Genomic DNA, 26,844 nt, shown 5'->3' with positions numbered 1-26,844 from the left:
AAATCAAAACCTCGGTTAATCTAACATTTGACATCGGTTACGATTAATAAACGATTATTTTTTTGCCTCATAGTTCACTGACAAGGTTGGAAAGTTTAGGGCACACCTTAAATCAGCCTGCAATGCAATTATTCACATTTTCCCAAAATAACTGCATTACTGAAAATATTAAATAGACTTAACTCTATGCAGATGTTGCATGTCATTATGTACAATTGATGAAACTTTCAGAATGGGAAGTTATGAAGCAAAGAATCATACAACCCCCATGACTAATTATAGACATAAGATACATACATAATAAGTTGTATCCAGATAGCATATTGTAATGAGATGATTAGGGCAAAATACATACTTGGACTGTATCCTTTACACGTTTCTTGTATTCAATCCATTTTTTCTTAACTGGGCACTAATGTCTAAGCCATTTATTCTCATCTGTAATGCTTTTAGTGTTAATGTAGACTAGAAGTTCTCCCGTTCTCTCTCTCCGTCATCTCTGAAGTGTCTAATTAAACTCACGCGGCGCGTCTTTTCGCGGTTTTGAGTGAGTGAGATGTGATGACATTACCCGGGCTGCTTAGAGACCCATCGGTAGATTAAACTGAGCGCGTGTGCGGTAAAAACCCGATCGCGCATTCCGTATTTTTGTCACAGGTGCCTGCACATTCGCGAGTACTTCTTAAAAAAAGTACTGTGCTTCTTTTGGGCACTAGATGATCCTGCTGCTCAGTTAAACAGTGTTTGAGTTCTCCTCCATGTTTCGCTGTGCCACTGACAGGACGGGGCGGAGTTACGCAACATCACACGCAGCAGTTTGTTTTTAAAGGGAAAGTATTAACAGGATTAAAAACCGAAATAACCGACATGATAAAATAATGTCGGTTAGAGGTTCTGAATTTCGGTTTCGGTTATTTTTCGATTAATCGCCCAGCCCTACGTAGTACCCAAAAAGTTTTTTAGTACCGCCTCGCTTGGGGTTCCAAAGTAGGGTGAGCTGACACAACCTGACCCGTGGGGTACTATGTAATGGAAAAGTGGCATAAGACAGCGTGACCGCAAGAGTCCATGAAGTGCACCTCTTGGGAAAGGACCAACATTTTAATCGAAAACGGAAACGTTTTCATGCAGTTTGGCTGTTCGTATACACAACAATGGGTACTGAAACTGCAAACTTAAAAAAAATTACGTTATTTACTACATTGATGTTGAGTAAAAACATAGCTTATTTATTAGGTCCATTGTTTAACTTTCAGAAGGATATCTTGATAGAAATGCAATAAAATATACATAACTATATTATTAGACCTTACAAAATGAACATAATTGTTTTTATTACCTTAAAATGAGCCGTTTTTATCTACATACACCACAAGTCCCCTTAAATGGAAGTCTGCGCCATGTTTCTACAGTAGCCCTAAACAGACAAACTGTTCTAAGTTGTCTCAGATGATGACATGTTTGTCCTATGGCAGCTACTGTAGCTTCTCTATGCATTTCGAAAGCGAGGGGTAAGCTGTTGACTGAGCCGTTGGTTGCAATTCACAATCTCACCACTAGATGCCACTAAAAATCTACACAGTGGACCTTTAAAGGCGGAGTGCACAATGTTTGAAAGCCAATGTTGATATTTGAAATCACCTAAACAAACACGCCCCTACCCCAATAGAATCTGGACCTTCTTTTAAAAGACCCGCCCCACACATGCGTAACCCCGGTAAGGATGTCGGTTAGTAGACACGCCCCTTACTGCTGATTGGCTACAAGTGTGTTTTGGTAGTCGGCCCGTCTCCTTTTCCAAAGCGTTTTTCAAACATTGTGCACTCCGCCTTTAAATTATGTCAAGAATTAGTTGGTAGCAGGTTTTGTTTCAGATGTGTGTTTTTTTAATATACCATAAGGCATGTTGCAGTTTATTTACCCTTGACTCAAATCCTTTTATTGCAATGGCAAAGGTGAAACACTGAATGTCCAAAAAGTTGTTTTAACAGCAGGCAACCGTTCATAAACTAAACAGTACCGTATTTTTCGGACTATAAGCTGCGTTTTTTTCATATTTTGGCTGGTGTTGCGTCTTATAGTCAGGTGCGCCTTGTAAGTCAGTATGAATTATTTTTGACATTTATGAGGCAAGAGACAACATTACCGTCTACAGCCGCGAGAGTCCGCTATATGCTGCTCCTGTATTTATGTAATTTAATGGATTCAGTGATGCGGAATGACGAGTCTGCGAACTTCACGCTAGTTGGCTTGTTCGGTTAATTTACCAGGTAAGTTCTGTATGCTATGGTTTATCGTTTAAATAACTGATAATATTACTTTAACATACAAACATCTATTCAACCTGCTGTTCTGTCTACCATTGTTTAGTTGAATAACTTGCCTTTTCTGATTAAATGTCTGTTCTTCGGCTTGGATTTTGTGAAATAATTTTCTAACTAAACGCGAAATATAGTCCACTGCGACTTATATGTGTTATTTCGTCTTAATGACGCATTTTTGAATGATGCGGCTTATAGTTCGGAAAATACGGTAGTTGCTAATACTAAATATTCATGTGTTGTGTTTGGGAAAATGTAGAAAAGTTCAAAAGAGCAATAAATTGACACTTCTGCCAATTGTACAGTATGCTGTTATTGTCAATGTTTTATTCTCAAGTCAATGTTACCTTGCAAACATGCAAATAAGAACATAAACGCAGGGTTTCCAAATGTACAGTGTGAAATCTAACAAACCGAGTAGCCAGGATTAATAACTGACCCAAGGTAACACATGAAAAGGTTTAAAGGTTTTTCATGTTTGTAAAGCTCACCAGAGCCATTTTTAGAAAGTTATATAACTCCCGGTTACTACCGAGGAACATGCTGTGCTTTTTAGACGGAATGACTTGCGGTACAGTACAGTAATTAAACGCATCAGCTAATTGACAAGTAAACAAATTAAGAGGGGAACATGGCGACGTATGTTTTAATATAAAAATCAATTAGTCTCAAAGGCTTTTATTGGTGTTCATGTTGTGTTCATGGTTTTTGTGTTCCAGTTAATTGCAATCATCTGCTTTAAACCATTGTTTCAGTTGCATGCTGTGAACTTGTTTTTCTTGATTTGTTTTTGTGTGTCTGTGTGTGTGTTTAACAGGTAAACGCTACGATGAGAAGGTGGACATTTTCTCCTTTGGCATTGTGCTATGTGAGGTAAGACATATTTGTGGTGGTAAACTCTCACTGGTTGTGTAACTTATGGTGCCTTTGTTTTTAATGCAGAGTGTAATTATTTAAGAAATGGCATATAAATGTTGGAAAACTGGTTTTAGAGGAACTGGTTTTAGTCAGAACTGTGCTGTTTTATAATTTTTTCACTTTGTCTTTCTTTTTATTCACTGTGTAGATAATTGGCCAGGTTAACGCGGATCCTGAGTGTCTTCCAAGAACGCAGGATTTTGGGCTCAATGTGCGAAAATTCATGGAGAAGTTTCTTCCGGAGGACTGTCCTCCTGCTTTCTTCCCATTGGCTGTGGCTTGCTGTGACCTCACCCCTGACAACCGGTAAGAAATGTCTATTGTCTCATGACAGATCCTGTGAGTGTCATTCTCTCTTTAGCAGTAAAGTTGGGTTCAAAGTACAACAATACATTTTTGTGGTTAAAGATTTAATCCTGCAGGTATTTTTATGTGTTAATTCTGTTAACCATTTAGTGCCATATATGTAAAAATAAACTCATAAAGGTGTTTTATTGTATAAAAACTTACAAAATATGTCAACTATCCATATTTGTATTAATTTATCCCCAAAATTGCAGCTGCACTATAGACAATGGTAACTGAAACGACCCCATAATGGGAGGAAAGGCCCCTCTTACCCCCTTCCTCTTCCTGTTTTATTTTTCAGGCCTGCTTTTCAGAAGTTAGAGGATTGTTTCGAGGCGTTAACTTTAAATCAGGAGATGGGTATTCATCTACCTGCTGAACTGGATGAACTTCATCAAAACTTCTTAATGACTTATGGACCAAGTGGTATCGTTGCTTCTGAGAGCCAAGATGGCAACAGGACCTGATCAACGGGAGCAAAGAAAGAGATGTGCTGGAATTTTTTTTATGAGTTTACAAAACTAAAGCATGCAGGGAACATGGACGCATGACTTTAAAATATCTGTCACGGCATTCAGATTTCTGAGGGCATTCTTGAACTGCAAAGTCTTCTTTGCTAGATTCTGTTAAGGGAACAGGTACATTTCAGTAACCTTGAGCTATATTTAAGAGCGAGTTATGCTTGTTGCTTCTGTCTTTTATAGCAGACTTAACCGGTTGCTTCGGAGTTAAACCATTTAGTGCAATTCGGTGCTTACCACTGATTGAATTTTGCCAAGTTACTTTACAGCAAATTTGACTTAATGTATCAGTATGGGATATCTAAAAACTCACATTGAATGAAAGAAATTGATGTTGCAGATTTGTAGTGTAGCAACCATTGATGATGATGATGATGATGAAGTATTTTGATGTCACAAGTTAATGTAGTAGGTTCTTATGACTTAAGTTATTCAAAATACCTGAACTTCAGAAATGCAAATCATGCATTTTTGCACCGCGCTGCCCCCTGTAGGTAGTTGTGCTTATGTGCACTCAGTCTTTTACAGTATGGTCATTTCTTTACCACTAGCACTTGAGGTCACAACCTCTGTAACTGTATAATCCAAAGACAGAGAATGAAGAAACTGTTATGAAAGGAAATAACACGTTTCTGAGTTCTGATCTGGTTTTCCACACGTGTTTTTCTAGAAATGCTTTCTATATTGTAGCTTGGTACATCAGATGTTTGTTTTTTTACTGGAGTTGGTCTTGACTCGCCTGACAAATATGCCACAGCAAGAATATTGTTTTTTTTTTCAGCTGTATCTCAAACAAGTGAAACGATAAGTGACATCGTAATGCTGGATTTTGACTGGCCGTTTTAAAGTGTTTTCGGTTTCTATTGAAACAGGCCATGATTAAAACATCTGCAGTCGCAGAATTGAACGAGTGATGTGAGGATGTTTGTAAATGATGTAATCCTCATTTTGATCACAGATGTTTAAATTAAAACTGGATATATTTTTCGTGTTTGTATAAATCTGAAATCAACAGATCGTGGGATAATGTGTATTTGTAGTTTCGTAATGTTTGTTGTGAGATGTGAAAAGCGTTTTTCTAGTCTTAGCTGTCAAAGGTACTAGTATGTACAAATTATAACCACTACTTGTACTTGTACGCCACAGAACTCCTTACACTTTTTTGTGAATAAAGAGTTAAATGAGCAGTGTGTTAATGGTTTTCGTCATAGTTTTTATTCAGCCACGAGGAGGCGCTGTTGTTAAACTGTTTGCCTGTGGTATGAATGTTACTGATATGTTATTAAAATGTTTTATATGTATTTTAACACTGGTTAGCAGCTTCTTTCACACACAAAATAGTTTCATACTTTAGTTTTTAGTAAGTTTTAAAACTCTAGTATTTCACAATTTAATGCAGTTTTCCATAGCCAATGCTAAAGTATACATAATAGAGAGTATGCATTGACGTGGCTGGTTTTCATAGAGGCTGCTGCAAAAATGCCAGTAAAACTGACTATTATCAGCTTAAATTCAATTTAGTTGGACTTGAGATGGACAATACTTAGTTACATTCGTTTTATTTTCCAAGCATCTGTGCTTTATTAGGGTGTTTGTTTTGGGAAAAAATTTACTTCACTACATTCTAAAGCATAGAATCATATTGTCTATTCTTTAATATTGCATATTAAAATGTATTTAATACCTAATTACATTAAAATTGTGTACTTTTACTTGAGAAAAATTACGTGTGTGTACTTAAATATTAAATGTAAAAAATAGTATTTATGAATTGTAATAGAGTAAAAATTTTGATAATATGCTTTGGAATGCATGTTTCCAAAGAAAAACAAATAAAATAGAAATACTTTAAAGTAGAAAGTAAAACTTCTGCTTGATAGGGACCCTAGCAACTTGTCAACCCACCTGTGATCTGTGGACGTTGGCATGAACGATCAATTTATATATATTTTTTTGGCAGTCTGTAAAACGATAGCTCCGAATTCTTGTTAAATTAGTACAGTCTATCGCACAACAGCTTTTTCCCATTTAGACGCGTTTTTCCTCGTGTTTTCGCTGATTTCACACTGTACACAAATGCTGCCGCTCCGTTTGTTGCCACTCAGTGGGCGTAACCGCAGTCACTTTCGCCGGAGTTGACGTCACGTGCATACCCTCTATTACTGCGCTACTGTGCCTATGTTGCTTGGCGACCCATTTGTTGAATTATTTTTGAAGAACTATAGTGTTATAGGGCGAAGGAATATTTTAAATTTATTTTATGTTTTTTATGTAAATAAATAGATATATTCACATATTTAACAGCTGTATGTACAATACATAATGCAATCTTCCTTCAGTTATTTAAATGTTGTTCTTTTTGTCATATATCATATGTATACATGTATATGCATGTACCCAGGCCAGAGCTTCTGTAAAAAAATAAAAAAACACAAATTTCGTGTGTGCGTTTGCACACCTAGCGAATAACCTCATTCTGATTCTGATATGTAGCTACGTCATCATCGTCGTTAACAGCGTCGTTGCTATGTTCTCCACATTATGCCTAACAACGACCCTTAGCTGCTCTAAATTAACTATAAAATCGTGGCTTTTGTATTGTTTTATTTCTCATACTGCTTAATTGATTTAAAATTGAGTAATAGTTAATATTGGTCCATATGGAGTCAGCTATTTATTCTCGTATTACGGTGGCGCATTGCTGCAACATGCATATTATTTTTTTCACTCAGTTATGTCGTTATAACGAGATATTATGTCGTTAAAACGAAATGTTTTTCTCGTTATAACGAGATATTATGTCATTAAAACGACATCTTTTTCTCTATAAATTGACATATTTTACAGGACTATTCAAATGCCATTTAGGTTGCCCTGTTTGCAGTGGTCCCAAAGTGTGTCAAATCACATGCGGAATAGTTCCACCATGAGGACAATTTTTGCCAACGTTTGCAACGTTTCATATGCAGTTGCTGTTATTACCAGACTTAAACTGTCTGTAGAAACATATTGAGTGGCTTAACATTTTGTTAGTATACTTTAAGGTCCATTTAACCAAAAACAATTATAAGCCTTTTACACAATGTATGTTATAAATGCATGTGGATACATTTTCATGTACCAATATTTTAAATTTACTTTTATGTAAGCTTTCATTTCTGTTAGCAGTTTAGGAGCATACTTTTTGGGACAATTTAAAAGAAATGTTCTTGTAAAGTTGCATTTTCATTGAAAAACTATTATTAACTTGGACCCTGAGGTAATGTCAGCTCATGTTAAATCAACATTTTGCCAGTGTTTGGAAATCTGTTCTAACATACAGCACTGTACATTAGAAGGTGCTCTGCTTTTTACAAATAAAAAGCACAGGTTTCTCTCTTGTTTTGTACAGATGTTTTCAAACAAATCGGGTTTTTACTGCAGATAACACACACAAATTTTGAATTACTGAGTTTTGACAACTGCACTGCAGTTCCTGCATTCACCAGTAGGCTACTCTTTAGACATGAGACATGATCATACAGACGACTAATACATTTTTTTAATGAAAAATTATCTCATAATTCTGAGAGAATTAACTCAATAATTCAGAAAAACAGAGCAAGTACATTTTATTTCAAGAAAAAATTATCTCATAATTTTGAGATAATTAAGTAGTTAATTCAGAAAACAGAGCAAAACACTTTTTATTCATTAAATTTAACTCGTAATTCTGAGATAATTAACTCGTTAATTCAGAAAAACAGAGTAGATTTTTTCCTCAAGTGAATGCAATACGCTTCCGTAACCGTATTACGTAATGGCATTCATTAAAAATAATTACTCTGTACTTTGTGAAATTCCATGCAGTGTAAAATATTGCAAGATAACATAAAAGAGGACAACAATATTTTTATTCTCTTTTTTTATTTCATCTCACAGCAGTAAAAATCTGCCAAACATAAAAATGCAAGTTCGACTTTTTAGAAAACAGAAGCAGTTAAACTTGTACAGTCCCAAGTATTTGAAAAAAAACCTCAAATCAGAATAAAAAAAATGACAACAATTTTCAAACTGTTTGCTGATAACGAATTTAAGTGACTACAATCGCCACACAATGAAAACACTTTTTGTAACAGATGAAGAAATATGGAATTTGCAGCACTGGTTGATTGTATATTTCAGAGTACATTGTTGTGGACCATACACAAAGGTCTAAACAAAGCGGAGGAACATTTACATACATACAACATTTATCCAAAGGCCCCATCACAGACCTCTTCTGATTGGTTGGTTGAGGTCTATTCTTCATATAAGCCACAAGCGATAATACATTCAAATGTGAACCACAAAGGCTGAGAAAGCTGGGGTTGTTTTTGCTTTCCTCATCATTTAAGTCAAAAACCTCCCAACTTTAGCATCCCAGAGCACATGCCACAAAAAAATTTTGAATATGGATTTCTGGGATAACACTATCAAAGGCAGTTCATGTAATTACCTATGACTGCACAGCTCCCTATAATAAAGAGCACAGATGTACAGCATCAGTTACACAATTTCAGGTTCAACCACACTATTCTCTCCATCTTGGCTGAATGAAGAAAAAATGAGAATGGAAAGAAATCAAAAGTATGGATTGTCTCCCCTTTAAAACTATATTGTATTGATATATAGCAGTGAATAGGACTGTTACCATTGCCCTTTCAGGAGCAGGGAGTATTCATGCTCATTAATAATGAACACTTAAATCTTGCATCGTGCATTTAGTTCTTCATGACCGTCCCTGACATGCACATTTATACAAAACCACCGTCTCATACTTTGTCCAATTCCCCCAAGCATCCTACTTTCTCCAGTAGATCCAGTGAGAAAAGAGGACACTATCAGGTGACAAACACCCTCGAGGGCATATGCCTTTACCTGTCAAACCGACCTATAAGGGCAGGGCACACAAACAGAGCTTAAAAACAGGAAGTAGACTTGGGGTTTGGTCCTCTGAGATTCTGCAGTCCTGCATAGAAGTGTCTTAACTAAGCCTGTCCAGGCTTTCATTCCCTCCTTCCTTCAGGCTCCGGGGGTCGCTGGTGCTGGCCCCATAAGTGGGTCGCCCCCCTCTGCGCCCTCCTGATTGGGTGTCTGGTTGTTGGAGTCGGCTCTGATGACGATGGTGTTCTCGTCCACCAGCTCGCAGGTGGGGTTCGTGAAGGCAGAGAGAGGAAGAGTGATGCGATGCATCTCGCGCTCGTAAACGCGCTGGTCGTGCTGTTTCTTGAGGTCACGACCCCTGCAGAGAAGACACAACAAGTTCAGTGCATCATTCATACTAGCATTGCAAAAAGATAAAACTACAAGTGAAAATACTTGTCATTATAAATATTATCCGCATTAGCATTAGAGTAAAAGAGTCAAATGTAGATTAATTTTAACATATTTTTAGCTTTTGGTGATGTACTTTGTAAAATGTTTGCATTTGGGCCAAGGCTTTTATACAAAGTGAATTAAAGTGGATTCAAGGGCTGTGTCTAAAATAGCACACTATACCCTTATTCACTATTCCCTACAGTAATTCACTAACATAGTCTACTTGAATAAGTGAATAAAAACGAGTGAGTGAATTTGAACACTAATGGTGCATTCACACTAGACACGAAGAGGCGGCAAGCGGGTGTGATTTACATGTTAAGTCAATGCAAAGACGCAAATAGGCATCCCGCAGGGCGGTAAGCGCGAATGGCGCTGCGCGGAGGGACTGGCGCGTTGTTCTGCGCAAATTGCACATGATCTGCACGAGTTGAAAAATCGGAACTTTGGCGGATTTTCGTGGCGCGTTAACCAATCAGGAGCTTGCTCTAGTAATGACGTGATTACAGGAAGCGAGAAGAGGCAGAAAAACAAAACAATAATGGAGGACCATCATTGCTACACGAGACATCTTCATACTTTTACAGGAATTAAAAGGATCTTGTTTGGAAGAAAGTTAAGTTTACTCAATCTGAGCTGTATAAGCCCCTCCCATGACGCGAATTTACACGTGAATGTCTCGAATTACTAGAATTTCACTCGCAACTTTCACGCACGAATAGCACCTTTTTTCCGCCTCTTCCGCGTCTGGTGTGAATGCACAGTAAGCACCGTAAGCGCTGCGGGCGTCATCGTGTCGAGACCTGAGGTCAAGTTTATTTGGCACGCACCTCACTGTGAAGGGGTAGCGGCTAGCTATTATAATTTCGGACACCATTACAAAATGGCTGTCCCTTCAAATACTGCACTATTTAAGGGTATAGGGCGCTATTTCGAACACAGCCAAGGTATCCATTTCATTTTGTATGTTCCCTGAAAATCAAACCTATGACCTTTGCGCTTCTGACGCAATGCTCTACCAACGAGTACCGTAAAATGTTTTAGTTATGTAAGAATCTTAAATATTTTTGCTTTAAATGTCATAACCCCAAACTATGACTCAAAGTAGTGTGATATGCAAAAGAAATGCTGACTTTTCAAAAGTCTGCACAGCACAGGTTAAAAAAACATTTAGATTCACTTAATCATACTTTATTTCCTCTGAATATTCAGAAGATTATACAAATGAATCCAGTAAAGGTTGGCTTGAGCTACTGTATTATTTAACAGTGAAAGGTTGAATACAAGCCAGGTATCTACTATTTTTAGCGATGACACAAATGGTCAGCTTTGATTCATCATCTACTGCCAAGCAAGTAATGGATATTAAAGATAACTCGAGGTGAAAGAGTTCGAGAACTGTTGGTCTGTACCCCTGTCTTTCCTGTGATGTCCTCCTCGAGTACTTCTTGTTCTCTCTCTCTCTCTCTCTCTCTCTCTCTCTCTTTGGCAAGTTATGCAATCCTCCTATTCTGTGTTATTTTAAATTAATTGTTACTCTGCCTGTGAAAACCCAGCTAGTCATTTTTTGAGATTTACTGTTTTCTACATCATATCATCCTATATAATGTAAAGAACATAATGTGAAAATATAACCTTTATATCTGTAATATAGACTGAGTAAGGTCAAACTTTGATGTTCTTAATCATTAGATAATGAAACTGGATTTCACAGACAGGGTCACAATCAGGCACATGTCACTGCCGCTTTATTAATTTACTGTAATACTTAGAAATCTTACTCTCATTAAAGGGACACTCTACCTTTTTTTAAATATGCTCATCTTTCATCTCCCCCAGAGTTAAACATCCGATCCCTACCATTCTGGAATCCACTCAGCTGATCTCCATGTCCGGCGGTACCACTTTTAGCACAGCTTAGCACAATCCATTGAATCTGATTAGACCATTAGCATCGCTCCAAAAAATAACCAAAGAGTTTTAACACTTTTCCTATCTAAAACCTGACTCTTCTGTAGTTACACTGTGCACCAAGACCGACGGAAAACCAAAAGCTACGATTCTCTAGGCCGATATGGCTAGGAACTATACTCTCATTCTGGCGTAATAATCAAGGACTTTGCAGCCATAACATGGCTGCAGCAGGCGCAGTGATACTACGCAGCAGCCGAACATAGTCCCCTTGGTTACTTTCAATAGCAGTGGACTATTGTCAGGCGTAACATCACTGCGCCTCCTGCAGCCATGCCACGGCAGCAAAGTCCCTGATAACCATGCCAGAATGAGAGTTCCTAGCCATATCGGTCTAGAAAATCACAACTTTAATTTTCCTTCGGTCTTAGTACACAATGTAAATACAGAAGAGTCAAGTTTTAAATAGGAAAAATATCTAAACTCTTTGGTTATTTTGGAGCGTGATGCTAATGGTCTAATTAGATTCTATGGATTATGCTGAGCTATGCTAAAAGAGGCACCGCCAGACCCGGAAATCAGCTGAATGGATTCCAAAATGGGAAAAATCTAATGTTTAACTCTAGGGGAGCTGGAAAATGAGCATTTTTTTTAAGTTATGTTTTTGGGCCGTTTTTTGCCTTTATTAGATACATAGTGTGGTAGGAGAGGACAGGAAAGTATAGGGTGGAGAGAGGGGTACGGGATCGGCAAAGGACCTCGAGCCGGGATTTGAACTCGGGTCCCCGAAAGTGTGTCTGCACCATATGTCGGAGCACTTGCCCACTACACCATCGTCTCCGACGAAAATGAGCATATTTAAAAAAAGTGGAGTGTCCCTTTAAGGTAAATAGAAAATAGGCTCTTGAATACATTTTCCCTAATGCAAAAAACATCATCTTTTTTTACCCAAAGACGTGTTTTGACACCAACAGCTTGCTAATGCTGTGCATCTGCATTTTCAGAATGTGGCTCAAGTAAGATTTGGTTTATATAAGCACCCACTTCAACACGTCAAAATAACCTCCTATATTTAGATAGACAAGAATCCTCCAATAACAGCCCACACCCAACATCTCTCTCTCACTCTCTCTCTCTCCCCCTCTCTTGGCACAGTGCTGGTGTTTGAGGGGTATGTGATGTTATCTAATGCTCAGCCTTGTGATTATAGAGATGACATTCTGTTCTCCTAAAAGCCACTAATAAGCACAATCCTTTATCTTATTCCACAAAATAACACTTCTGAACTGGATCAAACCAAATATCAACTCAGTATATACATTGTTTAACAAATACAGTACTGTGCAAAAGTCTTAGTCCACCACACCAGAATTAGATTTGTTGTTTTTGCAATGTTATAGTGATCATATATAATTGTTTCTCCGGCTGCGTCCGAAACCGCATACTGTATAGTAGGTACTGAATTAGATGAAGTACCTACTTACTTGGCATTAAAACAGTAGGTATTGTATAGTATGAATCCTGGTAGTATGAATGAGATTCGGACGTACTACATCCGCCATGTTGCTACATCACGTGACATACGTCGTCATCACGTCATGTCATTTCAGCGCGAAAACAGCCGCTTGCCTCTTCTTCTTCGTTGGATAACTCCTCGTCCGGGGCATCATGGGATAGTGAAGCGTCCATCGTATGCACACTGCAAAATCTAACCGGAAGTAGTAGGTCATCCGGGTACTTTTTGCATACTATTTTTCGAATACTATGTATTCGGACATACTACTCGCCTCCCCTACTGCTTTTCGCGTACTATATAGTATGTAGTAGGCGGTTTCGGACGCAGCATCAGTCTCTTTAATAGAATACATTCAGAAAAAAAGGAAATGTGTATATTGTATTAAAAACTGTATAAAATGTAAACTGATGTGTCAAGTTTTTAGGGTAAACTCCACTTCTACTTGAGCAATAGCAGGAAACTGCCGGATCTCTTAAACCTAAATGAAATTAAATTCTAATTTTAAAGAAATTAGTATTTTTATTCATTCTGCTCAAAAACACTCAAGATGTGTTTAGAGAGGTCACACTAAACACTGACGACGCCTAAAGAAGACATTTATTCCTGAAATTTTTTTATTTAATTTTTTTGTAAATATTACCTGTATTTTCTGTTTGTATCTTAATTAAATAGATTGAAAAATAAATATGGATGGACATTAAAACTTCTAAAACAACAAGTCTGGTGGTGGTGGCGGCCTAGGATTTTTCCACAGTACTGTATATTAGACCACCTATTGGTCTCAAAGACCAAATTGCTTTAATTCAGACTCGTTTCACGAGTCACACTAGCCAGGCGTAATGTCATTTGGAAGTCTAACGTACTTAGGTTTGTTACACATAATGTACACCTATAGGCAGTGTAGTATGTAGTAGGCACTAAGGTAGCTCAGCATCTATTGTTTTTTATTGTACTGACCGCTTGTAGAAGTATCCCACTGTGATGCCGGCTCCTAGTAGAATGATGATGGCCATCATGAGAACAGCGAGAACATAACCTAATGTGATGCAAAATATGAAATAATGAGATTATGAACTTCTCAGTTTTCTGGATGTAATACACAGAATATGCCTGTTTGAAAAGCGTGATAAGAATAAACATATCCAGCAACCAATAGCTGTCAATTTAGCGTCTAAACCCGATATAATCCGACTATGAGTAACCCACTTCAAGCCAAAATAAACCTGAATTTGGTTACGTGTCGATTTAGCCAAGATAACTGACTAGATGAATGAAATTTCAATATGTTTCATTTATTTATTTAATGTCATTTAATTTTGGGTTATGTATATTACATTTTCACTGACAGACCAAATTTCATCATGTCATTAAATGCCAAATTGCTTGCTGGGATGTCTGTTGGTCCCACAACCAACATCACAAAACATTTCACAAAAGTAAACCAGATTAGTGGCCACAATATTATTATCCTACAAACTTCCATGCTCTTATGATATTAGGCCTGAAATTTGCTTTGAGGTTTTATTGATTAAAACCTACCAAGAGTCCCAAGGTCTTTCTTCTTCTTTGGTCCGGTTCTGACCTGCTGATGGACTCCCTTCACGGGCTGCACCACTGCATTCTCCACCTGTGAGGGGAAGGATGTTTCAGGTTCAAAGGTCTCCACCGTCCTTGCACTTGGGATTGTAGGAAGAATGCTGTTCTCTGTACCCAATGCTTCTGGTAAGTTTTGCTCTGTAGGGTGACAGACATTTATGTATATTCAAGTATAGTCTTATGTAAGCCAGCTCAACAAGTCTATTATTATCACAAAAGAACTCAAAACAGTTTTACTGTGGACTTAGCAGGAGCTCTGCCTACCGACAACTGTGTAATTTTAAACAGGGGAATAGTATAATGTTTAATCAGTGTATATAGTACGATACTTTTTTTGTATATTAATTTTTGTCATGATACATAACATGCATATTTAAGTAGCGAGTAGCCATCCTAATATCATTGTCTAATTTTAAATCTCAACATTGCATTGAATATTAAATTATACAGTTAAATGTTAACACATTTTAAGTATTGGCAGTCAAATGGCTATCTTTATTTCAACAGGACATCAGGTGCACATCATATGCTTTAGTCACACAGGGACTCACAGTGGAAAATGTTGTCATTTGCATCTCATGATATGTTCCAGCCTTCTGGATGTTTTTCAACTCCCTCAACTATGAAAAAGTTGTTTACACTCTACTAGAGTTCAAGTTCATGAGGTAACAGCTCAGTTAGCCAATCAGCAGCTGTCACTGTGGTGTGCATTTTCTTCTTGGCCAATCAGAACCACCCCCCAGAGGGCGTGGCCTATACCATTGCTTGAATAGTTGCAGGACAAGTTTCCTTGTTTGTTACTTTGTCCCTACTGATGAAGCCCTCAAGGCTGATGAGTCTAGACTCATGTTATTGTTTTACTTTATCTGTCCTTGGCAGCTTGCGAAGTTTAAAGGTAAAGGAAACAGCATGCATATGGATTACTGACCGACTGGCCCAGTGGTCTTAATATGAGCTTAAAGTGCTGGTTTGTTCAATTATCGCGAAAAATTCTGAAAAGGTATTAAAAGTTATGTGCAACACCCCAAGTAGATTCAGGGGAGTGAATGCATTGAAATATTTAAAGTTGACACTCCCTAGAGGATGTTTTTTAAACCATACTTTACTTTCCCACAAATATTTTGCACATTTCTGCATTTCGTAAATGGGTCAGTGACCAAAACGGTTTGGCAAGATGAAAAATTCAAAAATCTTTTTAAAAAACTTGTTTTAAAAGCATGCATCAGGTACATTTCAATGCACATAGTGTATTTATGTTGATTTTGTGCAATAAAAATTGCATGAAATTTTATTGAAAGTTAAGACTCAATGGACCTGAAAATGTCAAATTGCACCAAAGAATGAGAAATATTAAATATTTTATCCACCTTGATGGCATTTTTTTATTTATTTTTTATTTATTTACGTTTATTTGACAGGGACAATGCACAATATGTGATTGGACCAGATTATAGCCACAAGGCTAATTTACATCTGTTATCCCTGGACAGCAGTTGATGTTATAAGTCAAAAAATAAAAGTAAAAAAAAATAAATAATATCAATACAATTAAACTAAATAATTCATAAAAAAACAAAAAAAACAATCACAAATAAACACAGAGACAAGAATCAATGACTAGAAATGTTCACAATGCTGGTTTGCTTTCAACCATTTCTTAAGGCCTAATTTAAAGGTGGTGAGTGTAGCGCTTTGTCTAATACTAACAGGGATGCTATTCCACAACCCTGATGTTTTCACCGAGAAAGCAGTTTGGCCAAAGGTGGAATGCCTAAACACACTTGTCGAATCCCGCCTAAGTGATGCTCGTGTGGTCCTTATGTTACTTGTAGGTCCACGCAAGCTCACAAATCTTTTAAGAGGTGGTGGTGCAAGATTATTTATAATTTTAAAGAATAAACAAGTATTTGAAAAAAAAGAAAGTTGTCTAAAGTTAATAAACTATATTTCTGCAATGATGATAACTGTAAGATTTTTTGTCCAAAATTTTCAGTGCTTGTTTATATACGTTATGCATTAATGACATAATGGTTACATTTGCTTGAGACCAGGTGGTCAAGCAATATGATATGTGTGTTAAAATCATAGAATGAAAATAAAGTTTAGCTGCCTCTATTGTCATCTGATTTCTAATCAACTTAAAATTGAAGAGATTCCTTTTAATTATTCCATTTACTTTTTTGATATGTTTTTTAAAAGTCAAATTTGAGTCAACAATGAGCCCTAAATATTTAAAATCATCTACTACCTGTAATTTTTGACCCTTAACAACTATGTCAGGATGTTGCGTAGTGTTTTTTCGTGAAGAAAAATACATGCAAACAGTTTTTGAAGTGTTTAATGTTAAACACGAGTAATCCAGCCAATTGACTATTTTATTAATTGCTGTTGTGAGTTTGTATGCCGCCTGTTGTTTTGTCTTTGCATGAACATAGATGACTGTGTCATCGGCATACATTTGGATGTTAATGCCGGGACATACAGAAGGAAGATCATTAATATATATACTAAACAATAGTGGGCGTAGGATTGAACCTTGAGGCACCCCTACTGAAGATATATTTTCTTTGGATAATGTGCCATTAATTTTAGTGCAATTCTTCCTTCTCATCAAGTATGATGCAAACCACTTAATTGTGTCAGTTGAGATGTTATGAGTGGACAGTTTAGAAACGAAGACATTGTGGTTTACGGTGTCAAAAGCTTTCTTCAGATCCAGAAATATTGCTCCAACCACTCCCCCATTGTCTAATTTGGATTTCAGTTCTTCCACAAAATAGCACAGCGCAGTATCCGTGGAGTGATTTGATCTGAACCCAAATTGCATTGCATGCAAAGAAGTATGACATGAATTAAGATGAGCAGTGAGTTGGTTTACTACAACCCTCTCGACTACTTTGGAGATAATTGGGAGTACACTTATGGGCCTGTTATTTGCCACATCAGTAGGGTCCTTAAATATAGGCGTTATTACGGCTGTTTTCCAAACGTCAGGGAACAGACACTCTTTAATTGACAAATTGACCAAGTGTGTGATAGGTGTACATAGTGCCTTGGCATTATACTTGAAGAGGGAAGAATCTAGTCCATAAACATCCTGAGCCTTAGAGCCTTTAAGATTGGTCAAAATTTTGGTTATCTCTTCTTCATTTGTCTCTTTCAAACTAAAAACTGAGTATTCATAATTAGGTGGAGTAATGTGTATGTTTCTGTGACCAAACATTGTTGCTAACTGCTCAACAGACTCTTTAAAAAAAGTATTAAAAGCCAATGCTATTTCATTGTTATCTCTAGAAATGCTTCCATTAATACTTAACTCTAAAGGCTGGTTTCCTTTCCCTACTTTCTTTGACATTGTATTTAAATGTTTCCATATTTGTTGTCCATTTCCTCTGGCCTGATTGATAAGATTAATAAAAAAATTTGCTTTAGCTTTACGGAGCATATTAACTACTTTATTTCTCAGTCCTTTAAATATCCTATAATCATTGTCCAATTTACTTTTTAGGGCAGTTTTAAGTGCATGATCTCTTTTCCTCATTAGGCTCCATAATTCATCATTTAGCCATGGTAAATTAGATTTTTTACGTCCATTTATACACTTCTTAATAAATTTGTCTTTCACACCTATAATATTTTTTAAGAAAAGTGTGCACTTATCATCTAGGCCAGTGTTTCCCAATCCTGTTCCTCGGGCACCCCCTCCCAGAAAGTTTTAGATGTCTCCTTATTTAAAACACCTGATTCGACTCATCAGCCTCCTTCTAAAATGGTAAACATGTGTCCCTAACAAGCTGATGAGTTCAATCAGGTGTGTTAAATAAGGAGACATCTAAAACTTTCTGGAAGGGGGTGCCCGAGGACCAGGGTTGTGAAACACTGACCTAGGCCAATATTATCACACGCAAAATCAGTCCAGTCTAATAGTTTTAATTGTTCCTCAAACTGTGGCATATCTTTCTTTGGTATTCTGTAGGTTACTTTTTTATTATCATGTTTGTAAAGAAACCTTTTATTGGTTAATTTTCGACATATCAACACTAGATTATGGTCGGAGATACCTGTAACAAAATTATATGATTTAGTAATTCTCTCTGGTCTGTTGCAGAATATCAAGTCAATCTGTTTAATTGAACAACATGTAATTCTAGTCGGGCCATTAACCATTTGAGAGAGATCATGTTTACCTGTGATATCTTTAAGTTTTTTCCTATCTGATTTTCTAGACCAGTTAATATTAAAATCACCAACTATCATGAGTTCCTTCCCAGTGTTTTTAAACTTTGATAAAAGTGTTTTAAATTCATCATAGAAGGTGTTATCTGATGAGGGTGGTCGATATAGACAGATTATTATAAATGACATATTTTCTGACAACGATACTGATACAGCAATGCGTTCAAAGTTTACAGTCAGCTCATATTTAGTGCTTCGAAATCAGTACTTAATATAAAGTAACAAGCCGCCTCCTCTTCCAGTCTGTCTGTCCTGCCTAAAAACATTATATCCTGATATGGCACACACAGAGTCCGGCGAATTTGCCGTTAACCATGTTTCAGATAAACATAAAAACATGTAAGCATGTAAAAGCTCTGCCAAAGTAATGAACTTCATGTTCAGTTCATTCCGGTTATTACATGATGTTCATGCATGCAAACACAACATTTGCCTTTCTAATACCAACAATGAAATCTATATGCCAACATATTATGAACGTTCATAAAACATTGTATACTACTGAATTATAAAAAAGAAAAAAATCGTAAAAATGCAAATATTGGATGAAAATACCCCTTAAGCATTCAACTCACTTTATAAGCCAGGAGTTCATGTTATTTTCTTAAAAAGTTACCGCAGTAAATGGGGTCTGTCTTACCTTCAACAACAAATGAACAGCCCACCGACACCGAGCAAAGCAGAAACAAAACGTGCACCAGTCGAAACATTTTGTGTCATTTGTCGATGTCGAACTGTTATTACCGAGTAATAAATTATTCGTGAAGAATCGAAATAAAAAAATAAGCTGTTTTTATGGATGAGCCTATGGTGAGTCCACCCACACTGCTCTCCAAACGTGCTCTTGTTTTCGTGATTGCCTCTGACTGAGCTGTTCTCTGTGGTGGTAAACAGCCTGGAATTCCTCTTTCACTGCGGCTATGAGCGTCCTCCGGGTCCTAAAAAAACATCAGTTCCTGCAGCGCTGCGCAGACGCAATATCTCCGACATCCAAATACCGCGAGAGCGATTCGAAAAAAGGGCTGTTGAATCCCTCTCGCGGTACTCTGATGTCATTTGTCGGTTTGAGCGCCGTGAAGTCGAACACTTACACACCTACTCATTTCTTTTAACACTTAAAATAAGATTATACCCGATATAATCCGGCTATGAGTAACCTACTTCAAGCCAAAATAAACCTGAATTTGGTTAGTTGTCGATTTAGACAAGATAACTGACTAGATGAATGAAATTTCAATATGTTTCATTTATTTATTTAATGTCATTTAATTTTGGGCTATGTATATTACATTTTCACTGACAGACCAAATTTTGCCCTGATGTCTGGGCTGTGTTTGTCTGGTCATTAAATGCCAAATTGCTTGCTGGGATGTCTGTTGGTCCCACAACCAACATCACAAAACATTTCACAAAAGTAAACCAGATTAGTGGCCACAATAATATTATCCTACAAACTTCCATGCTCTTATGATATTAGGCCTGAAATTTGTTTTGAGGTTTTATTGATTAAAACCTACCAAGAGTCCCAAGGTCTTTCTTCTTCTTTGGTCCAGTTCTGACCTGCTGATGGACTCCCTTCACGGGCTGCACCACTGCATTCTCCACCTGTGAGGGGAAGGATGTTTCAGGTTCAAAGGTCTCCACCGTCCTTGTACTTGGGAGTGTAGGAAGAATGCAATTCTCTGTGCCCAAGGCTTCTGGTAAGTTTTGCTCTGTAGGGTGACAGACATTTATGTATAAGTATAGTCTTATGTAAGCCAGCTCAACAAGTCTATTATTATCACAAAAGAACTCAAAACAGTTTTACTGTGGACTTAGCAGGAGCTCTGCCTACCGATAACTGTGTAATTTTAAACAGGGGAATAGTATAATATTTAATCAGTCTATAGTACAATACTTTTTTTTGTATATAATTTTTTGTCATGATACATAACATGCATATTTAAGTAGCGAGTAGCCATCCTAATATCATTGTCTAATTTTAAATGTCAACATTGCATTGAATATTAAATTATACAGTTAAATATTAACACTTTTAAAGTATTGGCAGTCAAATGGCTATCTTTATTTCAACAGGACATCAGGTGCACATCATATGCTTTAGTCACACAGGAACTCACAGTGGAAAACGTTGTCATTTGCATCTCATGATATGTTCCAGCCTTCTGGATGTTTTTCAACTCCCTCAACTCTGAAAAAGTTGTTTACACTCTAGTAGAGTTCAAGTTCATGAGGTAACAGCTCAGTTAGCCAATCAGCAGCTGTCACTGTGGTGTGCACTTTCTTCTCGGCCAATCAGAACCCCCCAGAGGGCGTGGCCTATGCAACTGCTTGAATAGTTACAGGACAAGTTTCCTTGTTTGTTACTTTGTTCCTACTGATGAAGCCCTCAAGGCTGATGAGTCTAGACTCATGTTATTGTTTTACTTTATCTGTCCTTGTCAGCATGCATATGGATTACTGACCAACTGGCCCAGTGGTCCCAATTTGAGCTTAAAGTGCTGGTTTGTTAAATAATCACAAAAAATTCTGAAAAGATATTAAAAGTTATGTGGAACACCCCAAGTAGATTCAGGGGAGTGAATGGATTGAAATATTTGGTGTTGACACTCCCTAGAAGATGTTTTTTAAACCATACTTTACTTTCCCACTAATATTTCGCACATTTCTGCATTACATAAATGGGTCAGTGTAGAAAATGGTTTGGCAAGATGAGAAATTCAAAAATCTTTAAAAAAAACTTGTTTTAAAAGCATGCATAGGTATATTTCAATGCACATAGTGTATTTATGTTGATTTTGTGCAATAAAAATTGCATGAAATTTTTATGAAAGTTAAGACTCAATGGACCTGAAAATGTCAAATGGTGTAACCACCAATTGCGCCAAAGAAAAGAAATATTAAATATTTTATCCACCTTGATGGCATGTAAGCGTAATCATAAAAAAGTAAAATATTTTATTAGTTATTTCTAAATGTAAATTTTAATGCGTTTTTGTAATATTTGTTCTGACATATGCTGAAAACAGCTCGGTTTTCTACATAATCTTTGACAAATGATGTAAAAATGTATGTAAAAAATTATATTATAATAAACTAGATGATTATATATAAAAAATAGTTACACCAATTTACATTTTTGCAATTATCCCCAAATATTCTATCAAAATGAAATAAAACGAGAAATTTTAGACTTGGTCCCCAAAAAAGAGAATGTATGCAAATAATATGCAAATTTATTTTGAAATTTGAACCTTTTCACATTTAATTGAACCATACGGACACAAAATTATTAACGTTACGTCATTGACCCAAATATTTTTGAATTAGCTTCCTTCAAAATCAAAAATGTATGTTATATTTCATATGTATGCATAAAGAAATGTTAATATTTGTTAGTATTTAATGTCACCATGAAATGGAAAATTAAAAAAAAAAATTATGGAATATTGTGGTGCTTTTTTATATAAATTACTTATCTGTGCATGTCATAATTTGTTTTAAATTCATGAACTTCATAATGTGCCCTCGTAACGCTCATCTCCTCCCCTCCAAAAAATCAACCTTTCTTTACTTCTTGTAACGCAATTCATAAATTGTGTTCATCTGTGCAGATTATCTTGTTGCACAAAAAGTGTCATAAACTTTTGCTAAACACAGATCTTATTTTTGGCGATAATCTAAAAGTCTATGAAAAAAAATGATTGGGCTTTTGGCGAGAGAACCAGTGTCCTGCTAACTTCCGAGTTAGCCTACATAAATACGTCATCCCTGCCCACTCTATTAGCAACATTGCTCAGCTTCCAACGATCCAATCAGTTCTCGATGGATGAAATCAAGTCCCGTCCTTATTTTTGTGGTTTCACTTGGATATACATAACATTAGGGAATGCAAGACAACCCCTTTTTCCGTTTCATGTTGACTTTAATAGGAGTTCATAAAGAGTTAAGATTGCTACCTTGGCATATTCTGATATCGCATGCCTCTTTTTTGGCTCCTCCATTAGTGTCGGACACATAGCACCAGGGCTTCTCAGAACCATCTGGGTTGCGACAGAAATTATGGTCACCAACACCTACAGCCAAGAAAAAACAAAACAATTGAAACGCTTTCATTTTGAGTATTCATGGTCAGTGTGACCGTTTGAAATGTGGTCATGGCTATAGTGTGACTATACCACAATGCAATAATTTTATTATATGATTCAAATATTTCATATCCTATATTTCTTTACTTCAAAAATAATGCTTTGGGGTCTCTTTATGAAACCCAATTTGGATTGATTTGTGTTATGAGGTTTAATTAATCCTCGTGGAAATTAAAAGTAAGATTAAAATATTTAATGTCGAAACAGACACGTTACCTGTATCTAAGTCAGTAAACTTTAGATTTATCTCGTTCCAGTTGCGACAGATTTTCCCTGTGAATGAATTCTGTTGTCTTCCTTTGTAGTCTTTCCCATCAGATGTTATGCACTCTGACAAAGTAATGAACTTCATGTTCAGTTCATTCCGGTTATTACATGATCTTCATGCATGCAAACACAACATTTGCCTTTCTAATACCAACAATGAAATCTATATGCCAACATATATTATGAACGGTAATAAAACATTGTATACTACTGAATTATAAAAAAAAGAATCGCAAAAAATGCAAATATTGGATTAAAATACCCCTAAAGCATTCAACTCACTTTATAAGCCAGGAGTTCATGTTATTTTCTTAAAAAGTTACCGCAGTAAATGGGGTTTGTCTTACTTTCAACAACAAATGAACAGCCCACCGACAGCGAGCAAAGCAAAAACACAACGTGCACCAGTCGAAACATTTTGTGTCATTTGTCGATGTCGAACTGTTATTACCGAGTAGTAAATTATTCGTGAAGAATCGAAATAAAAAAGCTGTTTTATGGATGAGCCTATGGTGAGTCCACCCACACTGCTCTCCAAACGTGCTCTTGTTTTCGTGATTGCCTCTGACTGGGCTGCTCTCTGTGGTGGTAAACAGCTTGGAATTCCTCTTCCACTGCGGCTATGAGCGTCCTCCGGGTCCTAAAAAACATCAGTTCATACAGCGCTGCGCAGACGCAATAACTCCGACATCCGAATACCGCGAGAGCGATTCGAAAGATGGGCTGTTGAATCCCTCTCGCGGTACTCTGATGTCATATGTCGGTCTGAGCGTCGTGAAGTCGAACACACCTAACTTTTTCTTTTAACACGTATTTGCTGTACGACATACGTTTGTTTTCTGTATAAAACGTACATGTAAATATACATTACAAATGAATAAAGATTTTTTTGTAGATTATGGTAGAGTTTGGTGCATCAGAAATATAGTCTACACACGTTTAAACATGTTTTATCAAATAACGGTATAGATTTGTCTTATTTATATATTTCCGCTTACATTTTCGGTAATACAATGCATTCTATATTGTCTTCTGTAATGCTGCTTTGCAAGAGTAGAAAATTGTGGAAAATGCTATAATTGCATTTTAATTAAATATTTCAATATTATATTTTGTACAGTTCAAACATTTGCCATACTGAAAAGTTCCTCAGCCTGGCTTATTAATGCAAACTGAAAAATGGCATTCGCATCTCTTCTGATAAAAGCTATGTAAAAGAATTGGTTTATATGCCACATGGCCAGAAGAATGAAATGCAGGCAAGACACATCACCAACAATTCATCATCACCGTGCATCCATCCTTGTTAAACAGACCTGACAGGGCAGAACTTTTTTAGGACATCAAACAAAGAGACAGAAGAGGAGACACTATTAGGAGAAAAACACAGTTGACACAGCTCCTCTTTGTTTATATTTTGGCTGTGATAACTGTTGCTCATTTGGTACATTCTGGACAACTCCATGCACACATTCCCTTTGTTTTTAGTACATTCCTCTTTTTAAATGCATATACATTCTGAACACATTTGAACACAAATTAATTAATTTGTTTTGCACAGATAAATTTAATAAAACCCCAGAAGTTATATACAGGATTTTGGAATATCTTGAAGGGTGGAAACAAGCAATCAGTTTTAATTGGGGGCATATTATGCGCTGCTTTCCATGGCTCTTCGTCTTCAGATTTCCAAACGTTAGTTTCCAAAGCAAAACTGCAGTCATTTGTGTTCAACCGAACATTATGGTGAAATGAACAAAAGCGAGGGTTGCAGAAGTCTTTCTCTTTCGTGCATTTTTATCAGTTAAGCCGTGGCAGTTTTCACGCCCAGTTAACGTTAGTTGTTCCACTTCTTACAAACAATGACTGGTTTGTCTCAAATCCTGTCGTCTTAAAAGTAAAATTCTGCAAACATTGACTTGTTAAAAAAAAATGTATGACCTACTTTCACTTGGAACTCCAAAGGAAAAGTTTGTGAATAAAAAAAGTAAATGGGGTTTGATCCTTTCACTTTGCCAAACATATTTTGTGTTCCACCACAGACAAAGTTATACAACTTTGGAATAACATGAGGGTGAGTAAACAGATTCAGGCTATACATTTACGCAGTATGCATATATATTTCCTGGGAATATAACCTATGACCTTTATTTAAATCAAACTAATAAAAAAAGAAAAAGATCAAGCAAGTAATAGAAACATGTCTTCAAAAAAAGAAAAAAAGATCTTAAAGGCAGTCAATACAGGTTCTCTACTATAGGTAAGCAGGAAATGTGGGTTTGTATATAAAGATAATGTATAATGTGTGGAAAGTCCTTTTAAGAGGCACAGATTTTGCCCAAACAGATGTCTCTTATTAAATTCTCATTCTGTTTTAAATGAACAAAGAAACATAAAAAAGCCCATTTAGAAGTTATGAGAACCCTTTTTGGTGAAATAACATGCTAAATTTAATGGTGATTATATAACTGCAGGTACATTGTAAAAAATAAAAAAAGTTCATTCAACTTAAAAAAAATATATATTTAATAATATTATATATAACATTTTTAAGTTGAATTCACTCAAAATTTTAAGTTAACCAGGTAACTTAATTTTTTAAGTATATTTTTTTTGGCTATTTTGCCTTTATTTTGACAGTGATTGAGGCGAGGACTGGAAAATACAGGGATGAGAAAGGGGTATGGGATCGACAAATGACCACAAGCCGGAATCGAACTTGGGTCGCCGAAAGTGCAAAAGCACCACATGTCGGAGCGCTGCCCACTATACCATCGGCTCAGACAAAAAATACTAATTTTTTTACAAAAATATTTTAAGGCAATTTTTTATCTTAAAGGCAATCAGTCAACTTAAAGGTGCATTGTGCAATTTTAAGAAGGATCTCTTGACAGAAATGCAAAATAATATACAAAACTATATTATCAGGGGTGTATAAAGACCTTTTTATAATGAACCGTTATGTGTTTATTACCTTAGAATGAGACGTTTTTATCTACATACACAAAGGGTCCCCTTACGTAAAGGTCGCCATTTTGTGCCGCCATGTCTTTACAGAAGCCCTTAACGGACAAACTTTTTTTACTAAGTTGTCTCCGACAATAACATGTTTTTCCGGTGGCGGCTACCGTAGCTTCTCTATGCGTTTCAAAAGCGAGGGGTGAACAGTGGACTGAGCGTTGGTTGCAATTCGCAACCTCACCACTAGATGCTGCTTAAATTTACACACTGCACCTTTAAATAGTTAAACCAACAAATCTTTTTTTACAGAGACATTTGGTAACCAAATTCATTTTTTTTGTGTAAAATTTGTCAGAGATCAGATCACAAAACGATAAAGTCCATAAGAAAATATTTTATATAAAAAGTGTCTTACATAGCCCAAAAATCATGATTTTTAATCACAGAAATGGTTTTTAGTGTTTGCTGTGAACTTCAACCATCTGCTTCACTAATGGCTTCTGTGATACCCAGCTGTGTCCTAACACGGTGTCCTGTGATACACAGGGGTGTTGCACGGCAACCGAGCACACATTCAAGCAATAAATCATCACTAGCCCAACACGAGGACAGAAAATGGACACTTTACTTGAGGGACAAACCTCTAATGTAGCATAAAACCAACAGTATTCCCCTGCTGTTGCATCAGGCCAAGTCTACTGTTGCCACAAAAGCCATTACATCACTGTCTGATGCATTTACCCCTGCAGTGGAAACCTGAG

General features: G+C 36.6%; 2 protein-coding genes and 1 long non-coding RNA gene across 7 annotated transcripts in view; 1 reads left to right on the top strand and 2 right to left on the bottom strand.

The window, feature by feature from the left end:
• limk2 (LIM domain kinase 2) overlaps positions 1-5,293 on the top strand; it is a 36,582-nt gene extending 31,289 nt beyond the window's left edge. The window contains exons 14-16 of the mRNA XM_073861204.1: positions 3,139-3,194; positions 3,388-3,545; positions 3,889-5,293. Of these exons, the coding sequence (XP_073717305.1) occupies positions 3,139-3,194; positions 3,388-3,545; positions 3,889-4,054 (380 nt within the window). The 3' untranslated portion in view covers positions 4,055-5,293. The remainder of the gene's footprint in view (positions 1-3,138; positions 3,195-3,387; positions 3,546-3,888) is intronic.
• Positions 5,294-7,997: 2,704 nt separating this feature from the next.
• pik3ip1 (phosphoinositide-3-kinase interacting protein 1) lies at positions 7,998-23,740 on the bottom strand. Of its 5 annotated transcripts, none has more exons than XM_073861150.1 (7): positions 23,470-23,736; positions 23,073-23,185; positions 22,667-22,790; positions 20,225-20,419; positions 14,415-14,609; positions 13,833-13,911; positions 7,998-9,371 (listed from the first exon to the last, which is right to left on the bottom strand). In XM_073861150.1, exons 1-7 carry the CDS (start codon positions 23,537-23,539, stop codon positions 9,152-9,154), a joined length of 996 nt encoding a protein of 331 aa, XP_073717251.1. In that variant the 5' UTR covers positions 23,540-23,736; the 3' UTR covers positions 7,998-9,151. The 5 variants fall into 5 exon arrangements, with proteins under 5 accessions (XP_073717251.1, XP_073717252.1, XP_073717254.1 ...); XM_073861151.1 differs by having other exon boundaries at positions 22,667-22,783; positions 23,072-23,185; positions 23,470-23,733; XM_073861153.1 differs by lacking the exon at positions 14,415-14,609 and having other exon boundaries at positions 23,470-23,740.
• On the bottom strand, positions 14,616-20,211 carry LOC141358992 (uncharacterized). Its single transcript, XR_012365595.1, has 3 exons — positions 19,348-20,211; positions 18,356-19,079; positions 14,616-18,134 (listed from the first exon to the last, which is right to left on the bottom strand). It is a non-coding gene; the product is annotated as an uncharacterized lncRNA (long non-coding RNA).
• Positions 23,741-26,844: the final 3,104 nt, after the last annotated feature.

This window comes from Misgurnus anguillicaudatus, chromosome 22, assembly GCF_027580225.2.
Source record: "Misgurnus anguillicaudatus chromosome 22, ASM2758022v2, whole genome shotgun sequence".
Classification (NCBI taxonomy): domain Eukaryota; kingdom Metazoa; phylum Chordata; class Actinopteri; order Cypriniformes; family Cobitidae; genus Misgurnus; species Misgurnus anguillicaudatus.
The sequence above is the reverse complement of the archived record's forward strand: the minus strand, read 5'-3'. Positions and strand labels throughout refer to the sequence as shown.